At 47.4% G+C, this 13,868-nt stretch overlaps 2 protein-coding genes across 2 annotated transcripts; both read right to left on the bottom strand.

Moving 5' to 3' along the window:
- Positions 1-540: 540 nt before the first annotated feature.
- On the bottom strand, positions 541-8,033 carry LOC139560424 (leukocyte cell-derived chemotaxin 1-like). Its single transcript, XM_071377177.1, has 7 exons — positions 7,850-8,033; positions 7,452-7,592; positions 6,727-6,867; positions 6,481-6,594; positions 3,243-3,396; positions 2,312-2,418; positions 541-1,592 (listed from the first exon to the last, which is right to left on the bottom strand). Exons 1-7 carry the CDS (start codon positions 7,919-7,921, stop codon positions 1,368-1,370), a joined length of 954 nt encoding a protein of 317 aa, XP_071233278.1. The 5' UTR covers positions 7,922-8,033; the 3' UTR covers positions 541-1,367.
- Positions 8,034-9,591: 1,558 nt separating this feature from the next.
- LOC139559912 (protocadherin-8-like) lies at positions 9,592-13,583 on the bottom strand. The gene is made up of 3 exons (XM_071376363.1): positions 10,972-13,583; positions 10,605-10,839; positions 9,592-10,467 (listed from the first exon to the last, which is right to left on the bottom strand). The coding sequence occupies exons 1-3, from the start codon at positions 13,387-13,389 to the stop codon at positions 10,100-10,102; spliced, it is 3,021 nt and encodes a 1,006-aa protein (XP_071232464.1). The 5' UTR covers positions 13,390-13,583; the 3' UTR covers positions 9,592-10,099.
- Positions 13,584-13,868: the final 285 nt, after the last annotated feature.

Below are 13,868 nucleotides of genomic sequence, written 5' to 3'. Positions count from 1 at the left end.
TAGTTAAGTTTTAAATTCATACTCACTCACACACCCCTTCCTCGCTGAGTTGTGTTAGATGCATTGCACGTCGTTTCATCTCTCGTGACAATCAAAAACTGTTTGTGGCTTCGGATATAACTGCATCGCACACACACACGCTGCCCCCTCCCATACCCCTGCCTGGAGCTGCTCTCCTGACATCAAAAGGAGCTAAGCACTTTGCATCGTGGGTAAGATCAGAGCGTGACGGCTGCATAGTCTTTTAGTCTCATTATAGCCACCCAGACCTCTCAAACTCTGCTGCGCTCCAGTTTTTGACCTTATTGATCAACTACTGTATTTTGTATAAACTCCAGTGTGTGTTTGCATGTACATACGGCTGCTTGTGTAAGTGTGCCTGCACGCGTACTGTATGTATAGTATCATTGATCTCGGCTGTTGAACCATAACATGCAGTAGACTCATTTGCTTTGCACAGTATGAATTGTCTTCTCTTTTGAGGTCAGTACATTACTGAACTAATGCGCTACTATGATCTAGTGATGCAAAAATGATGCGTTTATATGATTACTTAAAATACCATTTATTCATTGTATTTGCACTTTGAAATAGTTATTTAACGCTGATGGAGAATACGCAGTGTTTTAAGGAGAATACCAGACGGTGTACAGTAGATGTTAGTAGGCTCTACTTCTGGAGAAACTGTTGGGAAATGAGTAACAAAGGTCTGGATGACAGAAACATTTCTCACTGGCGTGATGAATAGCTACAGACACGCACAGCTGACAGTCTAGTCCAACTCATTTACTTTAACTTCTGCCTACAGAATACTTGTTATGGCTTACATTTATTTCCATCAAAAGGCAAAGGGAAAAACTGAAAGGTAAGTTTACACATCACTATCCGTCATGTCAGTCACTAATAAGATACAACTATTGATATACAATATACAAAAAGGTGACAAGATCAGACAGGTTGTCATCACAGGGTATGTAGTATGCAAGTACTCTTAAGAGTATGGTATGAATAATGATATACAACGTATGGTATTGTAGCCTACGTACCGTATGTGTCACAGCATACATATTTCTCTGTTATGGTTGAAAACTGAATATCCTTGATTGATTGTTTGCTCGCTCCCCTTTAAAAAATAATCTTTGTCTCTCTCCCTTGCCCAAATCCTAAGTGAACTGCACTATACCTAGCCAAGCTAATTACTCAATTTGGTGTTGACCTATCTCTCTTTCTCCCTCGCTCCCCTCTCTACCCCCTTCCCCCCCTTTCTCTGTTTTTCTTTCCCCTCTCTCTCTCTCTCTCCCCCTCTCTCTCTCTCCACCACCTGTCTTTCTCTGGATTCTACCACTCCAGGTCTAGGCAGGGAGTGTTTAGAGGATGCCCAGGATGCGTCCCACCCACCAGCGGCAGGGCATGATGACTCTGCAGGCCACCCTGCACCCGCGGTAGTGGTAGGGCCAGGGTTGGAACCCGCCCAGGGGCTCACAGATCCTCTGGCACTGGGTGTGGCTCCTCCGGCACTCCGTACAGCACACGCCCTGGTGGTCCAGCATGGGATCAAAGGTCATTGTGCCCTCCTCGCCCTCCAGACCACGCTACATGTTGAGTGAGAGGGGAGAAGTCGTGTTAAATACTGGTATTAACAGCATTTGTAGAATTGTCTGTGTAGAAATTTATCTCTGAAGAACTAAGAAATGTATTTCTTATTCAATGGGTTATCTGAAATGCAAACACTGAGTCTGGTTCTATGTCTGTGGTGGTCTGGGGATGTCTGGAGGAGGAGCAGTTGGGATTAGGGGGAGTTTAGAGGCCTATACATGGTGGGGGAACAGGGCGTGGGGAGATTCATAGTGGAGCTATTCACACAGAGCCTCAATGGAACTTTAGTTTGGTATTCTAAAGGAGTCTCTGAGGCACAGACAGACTCAGGGTGACAGCGATCTCTCACACACACACACACACATGCTCTGAGGGACAGGCGTGCACACACACACACACCCACACACAGTTGGGGTGAAAAGCGTGGTCGCTCAGGGTGATACCGTGAACCCAGCATCTGTTCCTGCTCACACAGCTGTGCATGCTGGGAGAGAGACGGGACAGGAACCATTTGACCCGTTGTCAGACGCTCAGCTGTTGACATGGGCGTGAGAGCGTAACATTATACTGTACCTCTAAGAGGATATGTAGTCTGGTTGTTAGAACAGGCCTGTGGTGACACAACAAACACTGTCTGAGAAGGCCAAACATTAGAGCTGTGCTGCTGGAATTTGAAGTTACACAGCACACTGATTGAGTGGGCGAAGGCACTCACATGATAGGGGTTCTCAGGGTTAAATTCTGCTTCCGGATCCACTTCCTCCTCTGCCCCAGGTGCCTGGCGGCGCTGCCGAGGGGCTGCCCTCCTCTTCCTCTGTCCACCTGGGGAGAGCACAGAAACCGTTAATATGCTATCTAGGCCAACACATCATACGTTGACATCCGGGCATTATTGGAGCCACCTTTGGAACCACCACACCTACACTGAGTGTACAAAACATTAAGAACACCGGCTCTTTCCATGACAGACTGACCAGGTGAATCCAGGTGAAAGCTACAGTACGATCCCTTATTGATGTCACTTGTTCAATCCACTTCAAATCAGTGTAGATGAAGGGGAGGAGACGGGTTAAAGAAGGATTTTTAAGCCTTGAAACAATTTAGACATGGATTGTGTATGTGTGCCATTGAGAGGGTGAATGGGCAAGACAAAAGATTGATGTGCCTTTGAACAGGGTTTGGTAGTATGTGGGTTTGGTAGTACCGGTTTGTGTCAAGAACTGCAACGCTGCTGTTTTCATGCTCAACAGATTCCTGTGTGTATCAAGAATGGTCCAGCACCCAAAGGACATCCAGCCAACTTGACACAACTGTGGGAAGTATTGGAGTCAACATGGGCCAGCATCCCTGTGAAACGCTTTCAGCACCTTGTAGAGTTCATTCCCCGACAAATTGAGGTTGTTCTGAGGTAAAAGGGAGGGGGTGCAACTCAATATTAGGAAGGTGTTTTTAATGTTTTATACACTAATTGTGAAAAGAAAATACTAATTGTACTGTTTTGCTTATCTCCAGTGCATCATGTTGCTATGTGCGTTGTTTGAAGATGACCAGTCACTTTCACAACTTATTGTTGTCCTTCAAATGCACACTTTACTACTCCCATATAAGGACTTGTGTGTGAGAATATACAGGTGCTAATTGGGTACCGTTGGAGTAGGTAGGGCGGAGCCAGAAGATTGGCAGGTCTCCACACAAATCGCGGATCTTGGAGCTGAGGAAGGTGGGGTCAGAGAGGGGCATGTCAGCCGCCACCCAGATCAGAGAGTCCTCCTCAAACTTAGCAGGCATCACCTCATCCTCCTGGAGAGAGAGATAGGGAGAGGGGTGGGTTATGTAATTACAGGATGAAGATTCAAATGTGTATCCTATAAGGCCTATATTCAAGCTATAGCGTTGAAAATCTGCGGCGAGGCGCGATTGAAGTTTAAAGGTCATTTCCATTTGAGCCGACATATAAAGTTCACCGTGGCGTGAATGCAGTCTCAGCGAACGCGGGAACATTGCGTTTAAATTTCAACCGTGCAGATCTTCAGCACTACAGATTGAATCTAGCCCAATTAAAACAACCCATTTCACTGCACCAGTGGTTCTGACAATAAAAACAAAAAGAAACTAAAAAAGTAGCTCTCGACTATACAGTGTTGACAGACAGACAGACAAGCTTTTAAGGAATGTCCCTGGGCTTACACTGTCTGACTGATATTGTAATTATTTTCCTGTATAATTGCAATATTCTTACGACTCTTTTGACCCCTGGTTTGTTTTGATGTGGTTTCCTATCTCGTTCCTCGTTTTCTGTTTTAATCCTTTGCATGTTTTCTAAATGAAACCGAGCAAAGTACATAACACAAAAGGGATATCCCTCGAGCCTTCTGTAAATATATAGTCCCTGAGCTAGTGTTCATTAGACAGACAGATTGGATCTGGGTTAGAAACAGACTTTATTAATCCCCAGGGGGAGATTCAGTCGAAGACACAGTAGCTCTCCTGTCTATGAGAAGCCCTCAGATTCTCTCCAGCGTTTAGACGCTTAAACAACGTCAAGAATCATTCACATCAAGTCAACAAGCTGACAGAAAAGCAGGATGGCCTACATTTTATAAAGTCTCCCTGCTGATGTGTAGATCAAACACGCACACACACACTGCTAACACGAATAATAACATTGTATTACTAGAGTAATATACCTGTGTTACTGGTTACTAAACAGGTAATAGATATTTAGGGGAATGCTATCATCTAACCTACATGGGCACACTTTTATTTTTCATTTTAAATGATTCGCTTGGGGGACAAACAACAGCAAGCGTTCTCCAGTGCAGAACTGATGAGTTTATCTAACCCATTCTCTCTGTCTGTGTTTGTCTGTGTTTGTGTGTGTGTGTGTGTTTGTCTGTGTTTGTGTGTGTGTTGCCACTGATAAGAGGTTATCGTACCCATATTTCCCATCACTAAATCACAACAGATAACCCAGCAAGATCACACCGGATAGACTTCCGTATTCAACGTTTGTCCACGTCCCGAGGACTTTGGGAGATGCCTTCAATTACCGTCCAATAGGAGCAACGTGAGCACATATTACTCTCTAGCGGCTTGCTAGGCGAGGATCGCGGGTTCAATCCCAGTACTAGGCAATCGTTTTAATTGTTTCTGTTTTCACCCTGTCACAAACCTTAACCCTTACCTTATTGCCCAAACTTAACCGTCAAGTTTTTATGCTTAACTGTCAAGTGTTTTCTGTTACCAACCTTAACCCTTACTTACACTATAAATACAAAAGTATGTGGACACCCCTTCAAATTTGTGGATTCTGCTATTTCAGCCACACCCATTGCTGACAGGTGTATAAAATCGATCACACAGCCATGCAATCTCCTTAGACAAACATTGGCAGTAGATTGGCCTTACTGAAGAGCTCAGTGACACTCAACCTGGCACCTTTCCAACAAGTCAGTTCGTCAAATCTGGTCAAATTTCTGCCCTGCTAGAGCTGCCCCGGTTAACTGTAAGTGCTGTTATTGTGAAGTGAAAACGTCTAGGAGAAACAACGGTGCAGCCGCAAAGTTCGCACAAGCTCACAGAACGGGACCACCGAGTGCTGAAGCGCATAGCACGTAAAAATTGTCTGTCCTCAGTTGCAACACTCACTACCGAGTTCCAAACTGACCGAGTTCCAAACTGCCTCTGGAAGCAGGTGTGTCCTCTCAGCTCACCGCACAAGAACTGTTCGTCGGGAGCGTCATGAAATGAAAGCCTTCCCAAAAGAGTGGGGGCTGTAATAGCAGCAAAGGGGGGAAAACTCCATATTAATGCCCTTGATTTTGTAATGAGATGTTCGACACACAGGTGTGCAAGTACTTTTGGTCATGTATTGTACTTTCACTTCACCCACAGACATTTATGCCACCTCCTGGACAAAATTTGAATACTGAGATATTGTTGGATGACCAGCCTGCAGCTACTATTATAACCACATCTCACTATCTGAGCCCAACATACACACAAACATACACTGTCTAGCACACACCGTGGAATAAATAAATGGCTGTTGACGAGGCAGAGAGGCGTGTGCGTGTGTGCGTGCGATGGCCTGCGATGGCCTGCGTGATGTTTAACGATGTGTGCATGGAGCATACACAGCGCTAACTGTGTATACACGCACACTCACAAACACGCACACAGAAACACAGACATCTTGCAGCACTGTGACAGCTGGACAGGCTTGTTCAGATGTTGCTAAGATCAGTGTGTTGATCCAACCCGCCTCATTTCAGTTTGGCCAGAGAGAGAGTGTGAAAACATGACTCACGAGTGAAAGCAATCCCTCTCTCTGAGCGGCACGCGCGAGTGCGTGTGTGTGTGTGGGTGTCCTCTCGGCTCACCGTCCCATCAAATACTTCTAAACTGACTTCACTTTGTGAGAAATGGACAACATGACAGTTAGGGTTATCACACATGACTTGCGGTATGGGGGGTGGGGGAGTTATGTATGTCAGGTGAGCCCAGATCACAGGTCTTGTTTGGGGATAGTTTGTGGCAGAAGAGATCCTCCAGATCAGAGCAAGAGAGAGCTCATGTTTGGGGCTGGATACCAATCTGCAACAATCTCTTCCTTTACTTGTACAAGCCCTTACCCTTGGGCTAAACACATCCAAGCCAACTAACCACAGACAGACACAAACACACAGCCAACCCAGCCAGTAAACCACTCAGTTCATCATACAGCTCTCCTGTAATCGCTTAAATTAGCTCAGTCCCTATATCTACCTCAACCCCCCACAACACACAACCAATGTTAACTGTGTCTGACAGTAGATAGGTGTGTCGTGGTCATAGGTAACCCAGAAATACACACAGAGGGGGGGGGGGGGGGGTCATTCCTACCAGGTCGAACAGAAGATAGTCTTTGTTGAGTGTTTCCACGTCAGGCAGATGAGCTTTGACCTGGGTCTTAATGTAACACTTCTCTCCTCCAGCAAAACGGATACCAGTTATACCCTGGGGAGAGAGGGAGGAGAGGAAATTGCTTGTAAGAAAATAACAATGTGCATCTAACACGTTACAAAATTGATTTAGCCGTCAATGTACCAATTGGAATTGGAATGATTTTTGTTGTCGTTTCAAACGTACAATCTGGAAGTCGTGGACCTCCACTGCCTCCTCGTTTCCACTCCCAGTACGGAACCGCTCCATGTTGTTGGTAGCATCAATCTCCATAGAGCCCTCCTCCACCTTACCATTTATACTCATGCTGTAGTGGACGTTGTAGACCTGCCACACACGCACACATACACACACACACAGGGAATGCTGTCACACCTATAAGGAGTGTGGTGTGTGTGTGGGGGGGAGGGGGGGGGGGTCTTCTTCTTCTTCATAATAGGTGGGCTTTGTTAACACCCCCCTCTCCCATCTCCATCCTTGAAGCAGCGAGAAAAACAACCAAATTATTATCCTATTCTCGTTCAGGCAATGCATTTAAACTCATGCAGGCCTATAGCTACCAAATGTATTCAAATCATACACATCATTGTTTTATTATTCGGCAGTAGCCTAGGCTTACCTCGATTACACCTCTCGTCCCCGGGACATCAACAGGACCCTATGAGCCCCCCCCCCCCCCCCATTCCCCCCTTCCCAAGTCTCAGAAACACAAGGCTTCCATTCATTATACGCTCTTGACTTTTCCCAAGCGCTCCAACACCTAAATGGCATAGCTCAACACAATGATATGATTTATCAGCTTTTAACATTAGGCCTACCATGGAGAGACAAGAGTCGCTGGTTCAAAGCCCAATGCCTCTTGAATTCGCTGTAGTCCATTATTACAGAAGGACTAATGTTAAAGCTCTTACATGTTTGTCGTTATTATTCCAGAAGTAAAAAGCTCCGATAGCCCCGAACAGCAGCAGTATTGCCCCGGCGATCAAAACCACAATCCCGGACTTCAGCAGGCGGCCGGTGGCCACCGGTTTAACTGCCACGGCAGTGTATGCCTGTGATGAACACATCAACAATTTACATGAATGCCGCCTATACTGGGTTCGAAAATTTATAATTGTTTGTAAAAATAGTTTACAAAGCATTTATAATGCGTTGCCTTCGTAAAGTCCAACTCAACATCAACACCTCCATAAAAATTAGCAGGTGTCTTCGTGGAATGACCACACAAAGTTCCTGACCCTAGCCTAGGCTATCTGGCACAGGTATATCATTTAGAAACTCAAGCAACGATATATGATAGTCTACTTACAGGTGGCATAAACTGTTGCAGGTCCTCGGGTCCCGCTAAAGCGATGGGCACTTTATCTGAACTCTCGGCCATGGCTGCGAGTTGGTCTGAAAGCCTGAGCAAAGGTGTCCACTAATCCTCTCTCTCTCGCTCTCGCTCTCTCGCTCTCTCTCTCTCTCGCTCTCTTTCTGGGACAGGGCAGGGCTAACCAAACTGCCTATTCATGCGCGATGATTGTTATATTACCTGCCTGGAGAAATAAATCCCCCCAAAACCCGGTGGAAAGTATGCGCGTGCGGCGTGCCACACCGGGAATCTTTTTAAATTGTCACTATGTTGGCTTGGCGCCCTGCCTCAGGACAGGGGCCCATCAAGGAATGCAGAGTAGAACGATGTTATGGCTTTGGAAGACTGAGAGAGAACAGACTGTTCGGATCTTGAACCAACAACAGGGCAAGTGCGCTACCTTCTGTGCAAAACACGTCCAGACAGCGTGGGCCTACACAACCTAAGAAAGCCTTTGTCAAAATGTGTGTATTTACATTTGACAGGCATATATGATGCGCAATGGGAAAGTCTGGTTTATATTCATGTATATCTCCAACATTTCTTTGGGAGTCCTATTCAAACGGGAACGCGGATTGTTCCGTAGGTGGAACACAAATGATGTGAACGTGCACAGCTGATGCAGAGGCTGTAAGGAAGCCTTTCCTTAAATCACCCTGGAACATACAATACATACAATACGCTCAGTCAGAGGGGATCTGAGCTGCTCTTGCAGTAGTCTCTCTCTCTCTCTCTCTCTCTCTCTCTCTCTCTCTCTCTCTCTCTCTCTCTCTCTCTCTCTCTCTCTCTCTCCCTCTCTCTCTCTCTCTCTCTTCCTCTCTCTCTCTCTCTCTCTCTCTTCCTCCCTCAGTTCCAACGGGCCCAAGGTCCGAGGTGGATCCTGTGGAATGTGTGGCATCCTATCTCGAGCTAACGATACAGTATGGGCCACTCCGTGAAGACCCCATGGGAACAAATATCCATCCAAAATGATTATCTCAATGGAGACGTGGGATATCTAGTTCCCAGCTGTATGTGCGCTGATTGAGTTATCATTACATGTTTTATTACCAAACACATTAATTACATCCTGTGGTTAAAGGCAATAGTCAATCGATGCGTAAACAGTTTTCTATCCGAACGTGCTTTTACGCATAGGCGCCCATTGGGCATATGCGTTTTAATTAAGTGGTGTGCGCAACTGTTTATTATTCTGTGCCTTGAGGAGGTCGGTCTACAGACTGTATTAGACTCTTTAGACATGCAGAAACCCCTGGAGATTATAATATACACGGATGAGTATGTTAATCTTATTGATGAGTTTGATTGGCTCCGACTGCTGCCTCTAGCGAGAATGACTAGACCGCAAGATCGTTTCATTGCCAATAGTCAAACTAAATTATCATTCAAATGTAGACGAGACGAGGTTCATCGTTTATATTCGGTTGTAGGTGAAATGTCATCCTTCACTCCTCCACTGTCCTGTCAGAGCGCACAGTTTTTTCAATAGCGACACCTCTCGGCTCCAATTGTACAACAGATTAGGGCTATTATTTAACTGTCAAAGGGGGCAAAGTGCCTTGATTAAGGATTATGCCTCTGTTTAATAACATAGAAGCACTTTTTATTGAACTCCCATATTCCTCCAGGACTAAGAGTAGCATGTTTTAAATAGGTTGATGTAGGAGTGAGTGAACAGAAATAAGTCAGAGACAAGATTCATGTTTCAAAACGGTATTTCAACATTTATTTTCTTTCGAATATGGTGATAGAAAATCTAAACAATTATTACATCATTGCATTTAAATAAATTCATACATAGTTATCAACTTGATACATTGAGTCTCCGGCATCAAACCGTGGTTTCTGGGCCATTTGAATAGTAGGCATGCCTTAGAATCAGTATAATTACAATTCATATGTACACATCGTCGGTGTTTATTTATGATTTTTATAAAAAATAAACTCTCTTTATGTACAAATCCTTGCATAAGTTACACAGTATATGCTCAACAAAGTCTTAACAGTGATTGGATATAGAGTCCAAATGTGACTTTTACATTGAAACACTTAAAAATTCAAAATACACAAATATTCTTTAGGATATACAAACTAATTTACATGACAAATAATCTCATACATTTGTAAGCAACATGTTATTCTCATTGTCATGGTTTTATAAATTAAATGAAACACATTTTTGAATGCTGTTATTTAGGTTATTCTTTAGACTTCATTGCTGGGACACCGTGTCGTGGTCGGACCGTAGACTGGGATAGTGATTTCACTAATCTCCTGAACTCTCATGGGTATGGGAGGAGTGACCAGGACATAGTCATATTCTCTATGCAGAACCTTCTCATACACACTCTGCAGGCCGGTTGTTTTGGGGATGTGCGCCTGGTAATAATTGTCCCGCCGGAGCGAGTCTCGGGGCAGCGAGGCCGTCTTGGAAAGACTGTTGAAGGAGGAGAGGGTCTGGCCGGTAGGGGTGGGGACGGGCGAGGGACCGGTGTTAGCGTGTACAGTGGAAGGGCTCCAGCAGCGGTCAGAGTGACCCAGAATCTTACACTCACTGGTACACGCCCATAGACCTGAGAGAAAGATAGAGGAGGGAGGGGTTAGAGGTTAGTCTTCTTGTGCGACCAAACAGAAAAGAAAAACCGCGTACACATTGACTTCTTTCGAATGACTGTAATGGTTATGATAAAGAAATAGAAGTATCTCTTACCACTCTGGCCGCCCATGGGGGGTACCGGTACTCCCTCCTTCTTCAGGTCGGTGCCACTGATGTCACTATCGCTGTCGTTAAAGTCACTGTCGCCTTTCCCGCTGTCCTTCCCGCTGAACGCGGGGTCTCTCGCGGAGATGGTGGTGTAGGAGTTGCCCTTCCAGATGGTGATTGGTCTGACCACTTCTTTACCGTTATTGTAGCCGTTTCCGTAGCCGGGCAGAGTGGAGTAGCCCTGCGGAAAAGAGAGAGAAACAGCACAGTTCAGCACCATGGACAGTAACACATTACAAGATCACTGTGTGAGGCTGAGGGCACATACAGAGAAAGAGAGTGAGGGGAAGGGGGAGAAGGAACAGAATCTCACCTTGGGTTTGCTGTCCGGTTCGTAGACGCACGGGGCCTCGCTCCCGTCTTCTGAGGCGGAGCACAGGTCACTGCTACCAGTGTGTTCCCCGGCAAAACCGGGCTGGCTCGAGAAGGTGTGGGCTTCAAACCCTCCCACGACTCCGTGGAGCGGCAGCAGCGGGTTGTCGCTGTTGTTTTTGCCTCTTTCCAGAGTCTCCTTCTCCCCGTACGAGTCTGTGTCATCTCCAGTCTTGTCCCGTTTCCGCCGGTTGCAGGTGGTGGCGATGAGGATGATGGCTAACAGCAGGAGCGTGCAGCTCCCCGCGAGTACGATGATAATCACCACTGACAGGTCCCACTGTGTGTGCTCCCCTGCCTCCCTGCTGCCGGCCCGGTACACGGTCCTGTCGCTCGGAGGGGCGCCCGCAATGATGAGGAAGTGAAGCGTGGCGGAGGTGGTGAGCGCAGGTCTCCCGTTGTCACTCACCGTGACGGTCACGCGCAGGGTCTCGTCCACGCCGTGACTGAGCATGCGGTTGAGGTAGACCTCTCCGGTGGCTTTGTTAACGGAGAACACGGATGCCTCTCCAGATGCCAGTCTGTAGGACAGCTCTGCGTTCACGCCCTCATCAGCATCTCGCGCCTCCACCTGGGTGATGACGTAGCCTGAGGGCGCATCCCGGGGCAGCAGAACCTCCGCGGACCCATTATTGAGCACGGGCTGGTTGATGACAGGTGCGTTGTCGTTTTGGTCCACTATCCTAATGTTAACGGTCGCGGTTCCGGTGAGGGGCGGGGACCCACCGTCGCTGGCTGTGATGCGCAGCTCGAGCTGTTTCATGACTTCATAGTTGAAGCTCCTGAGTGCATAAAAGGAGCCACTCGCGGGGTCCAGTGAGACAAAAGCAGACACCGGAGAGCCCATAACATAGGTGTCAGCGAGCTTGTAGCTCACCTTACCGTTGTGGCCCAAGTCCATGTCCCTGGCGACCACCGTGGTGATGTAAGCACCCGGTGCGTTATTCTCCACCACAGCCACTTCATACACCGGCTTACTGAACACAGGGGCATTGTCATTCTCGTCCGTTAACCGGATGGTGTACTGGGTGATGGTTCTGAATGGTGGGGAACCCAAGTCCTCTGCCACCACTGTTAGATTATACTCAGGGATTTTCTCCCGGTCCAACGGGCTCGTGCTCACGATCATGAAGCTGTCCTCGTACGCCTGCTGCAACCTGAAGTGGTCGTGGCCGTAGAGCGTGCAGTGCACCTGTCCGTTAGCACCAGAGTCCCTGTCCGAGGTGCTGACCAGAGCAACAAAACTCTCGCGTGCCGCAGACTCCGTGATATAGGCGATTCCCGCCGTGATGGAGGTCATAGGCGTGATGGAGATCTCTGGCGCGTTGTCGTTAACGTCCTGCACCTGCACCACTATCTTACAGATAGCCGGGCTCGGGTTTGGACCCAGGTCAGTCGCCTGGACGTCGAATTCATACGTTTTTTTGCTTTCAAAGTCAATGGGGCTCTCGAGAGTGAGGCGTCCCGTTTTGCGGTCCACTCTGAAAAGTTGTCGAATCTCTGATGGCACCTGGTTACCGAACCCATACACCACCTCCCCATTCAGCCCCTCATCCGGGTCTTCTGCGTTCAGGTCCAGTAAGAGAAACCCTACCGGTGCGTCCTCAGGGAGGTCGACTGAGAAATTGTTCCTGTCAAACACCGGGCTGTTGTCATTGTAGTCTTTCACCTTGACGTTGATGCGAGTCGTTCCCGTGCGGGACGGGTTGCCACCATCCATAGCAACCAGCTCGAGCGCATAGGAAGCCTGTGTCTCACGGTCCAGCTCCTTCATGAGCACAAGCTCCGCATATTTAACCCCGTCGGCTCTGCTGAGCACATCTATGGTGAAGTGACTGTTAACGGATATCTGGTAGCTCTGGATGTAATTCAAACCCACGTCCTCATCCACAGCGAAGTCTAACGGGATCCGCGTGCCCACAGCTGTGTTTTCGGAGATCTCCAGACTCGACTCTTTCCGGGGGAACTCGGGGGAATTGTCGTTGATGTCCTTGACCTCCACCTCGACGTGGATGAGTTTGAACTGCTCTTTGGAGAAGCTGACCACATCAAATGCGATGAGGCAGTGAAGGGTGTGTTTGCAAATTCTCTCTCTGTCAATTCTCTCTCCGATAGTCAGCTGTCCGTCGCTCTCCCTCAAACGGATAAAAGACGAGTTGAACTGCTTCATCATCCTGAAATTTGTCTTGGAGCCCGAGGAGGGGCTGATTGAAATGTCCTTGGCCAAGTTTCCGATGACAGTCGCCGGGGCGTCCTCCTCAAATGTCTCATACTTCACTGTCTTTCCCTCCGCGAGAGCGGGCAGGACAGACAGTGAGGTGCACACCAGCACCCACCAATTCCACCCTCTCATACCCATCCTGCCTATTTAAATAACAAAACAAAAATCCACTAAACTGGCTGCCCTTGGCTCAACTATTTATTAAGACAAAAGCACTTTCCAAGTCTCGTTGGGTACGACAGTGTTCGTTTTAGGACGACGAGGTAATAAGCCCTGACTCTCTCTGCTATGCTCGCTCCGAGGTGTGCTCTCCCAGCGCGAGAGGGCTGCAGTGGCGGGAGGGTTTATACCGCGGTGCATGCAAATGAGCTGCACTGTAACCAATCCGCGCGTTGAAAACGAAAAGGGGACTTCTAAAAGACCTCTAAGCCTGCTTAGAGATTCCTGGACTGTGCGGAAAAACTTGGCACAGATATGTGGTCTAAAGGCAAGGCTTGATTTAATATGTTTAGTTTCCGTTGATTATTTATGTGTGTTGGTCTGTTAAATGAGTCGGCGCACAAACACACGCGGGGCGCTGTGATGCGCAGTGCCCCTGAGCTAGAGGACAAAGCACT

This window comes from Salvelinus alpinus, chromosome 30, assembly GCF_045679555.1.
Source record: "Salvelinus alpinus chromosome 30, SLU_Salpinus.1, whole genome shotgun sequence".
Classification (NCBI taxonomy): domain Eukaryota; kingdom Metazoa; phylum Chordata; class Actinopteri; order Salmoniformes; family Salmonidae; genus Salvelinus; species Salvelinus alpinus.
This window is presented reverse-complemented; position numbering and strand designations above follow the sequence as displayed.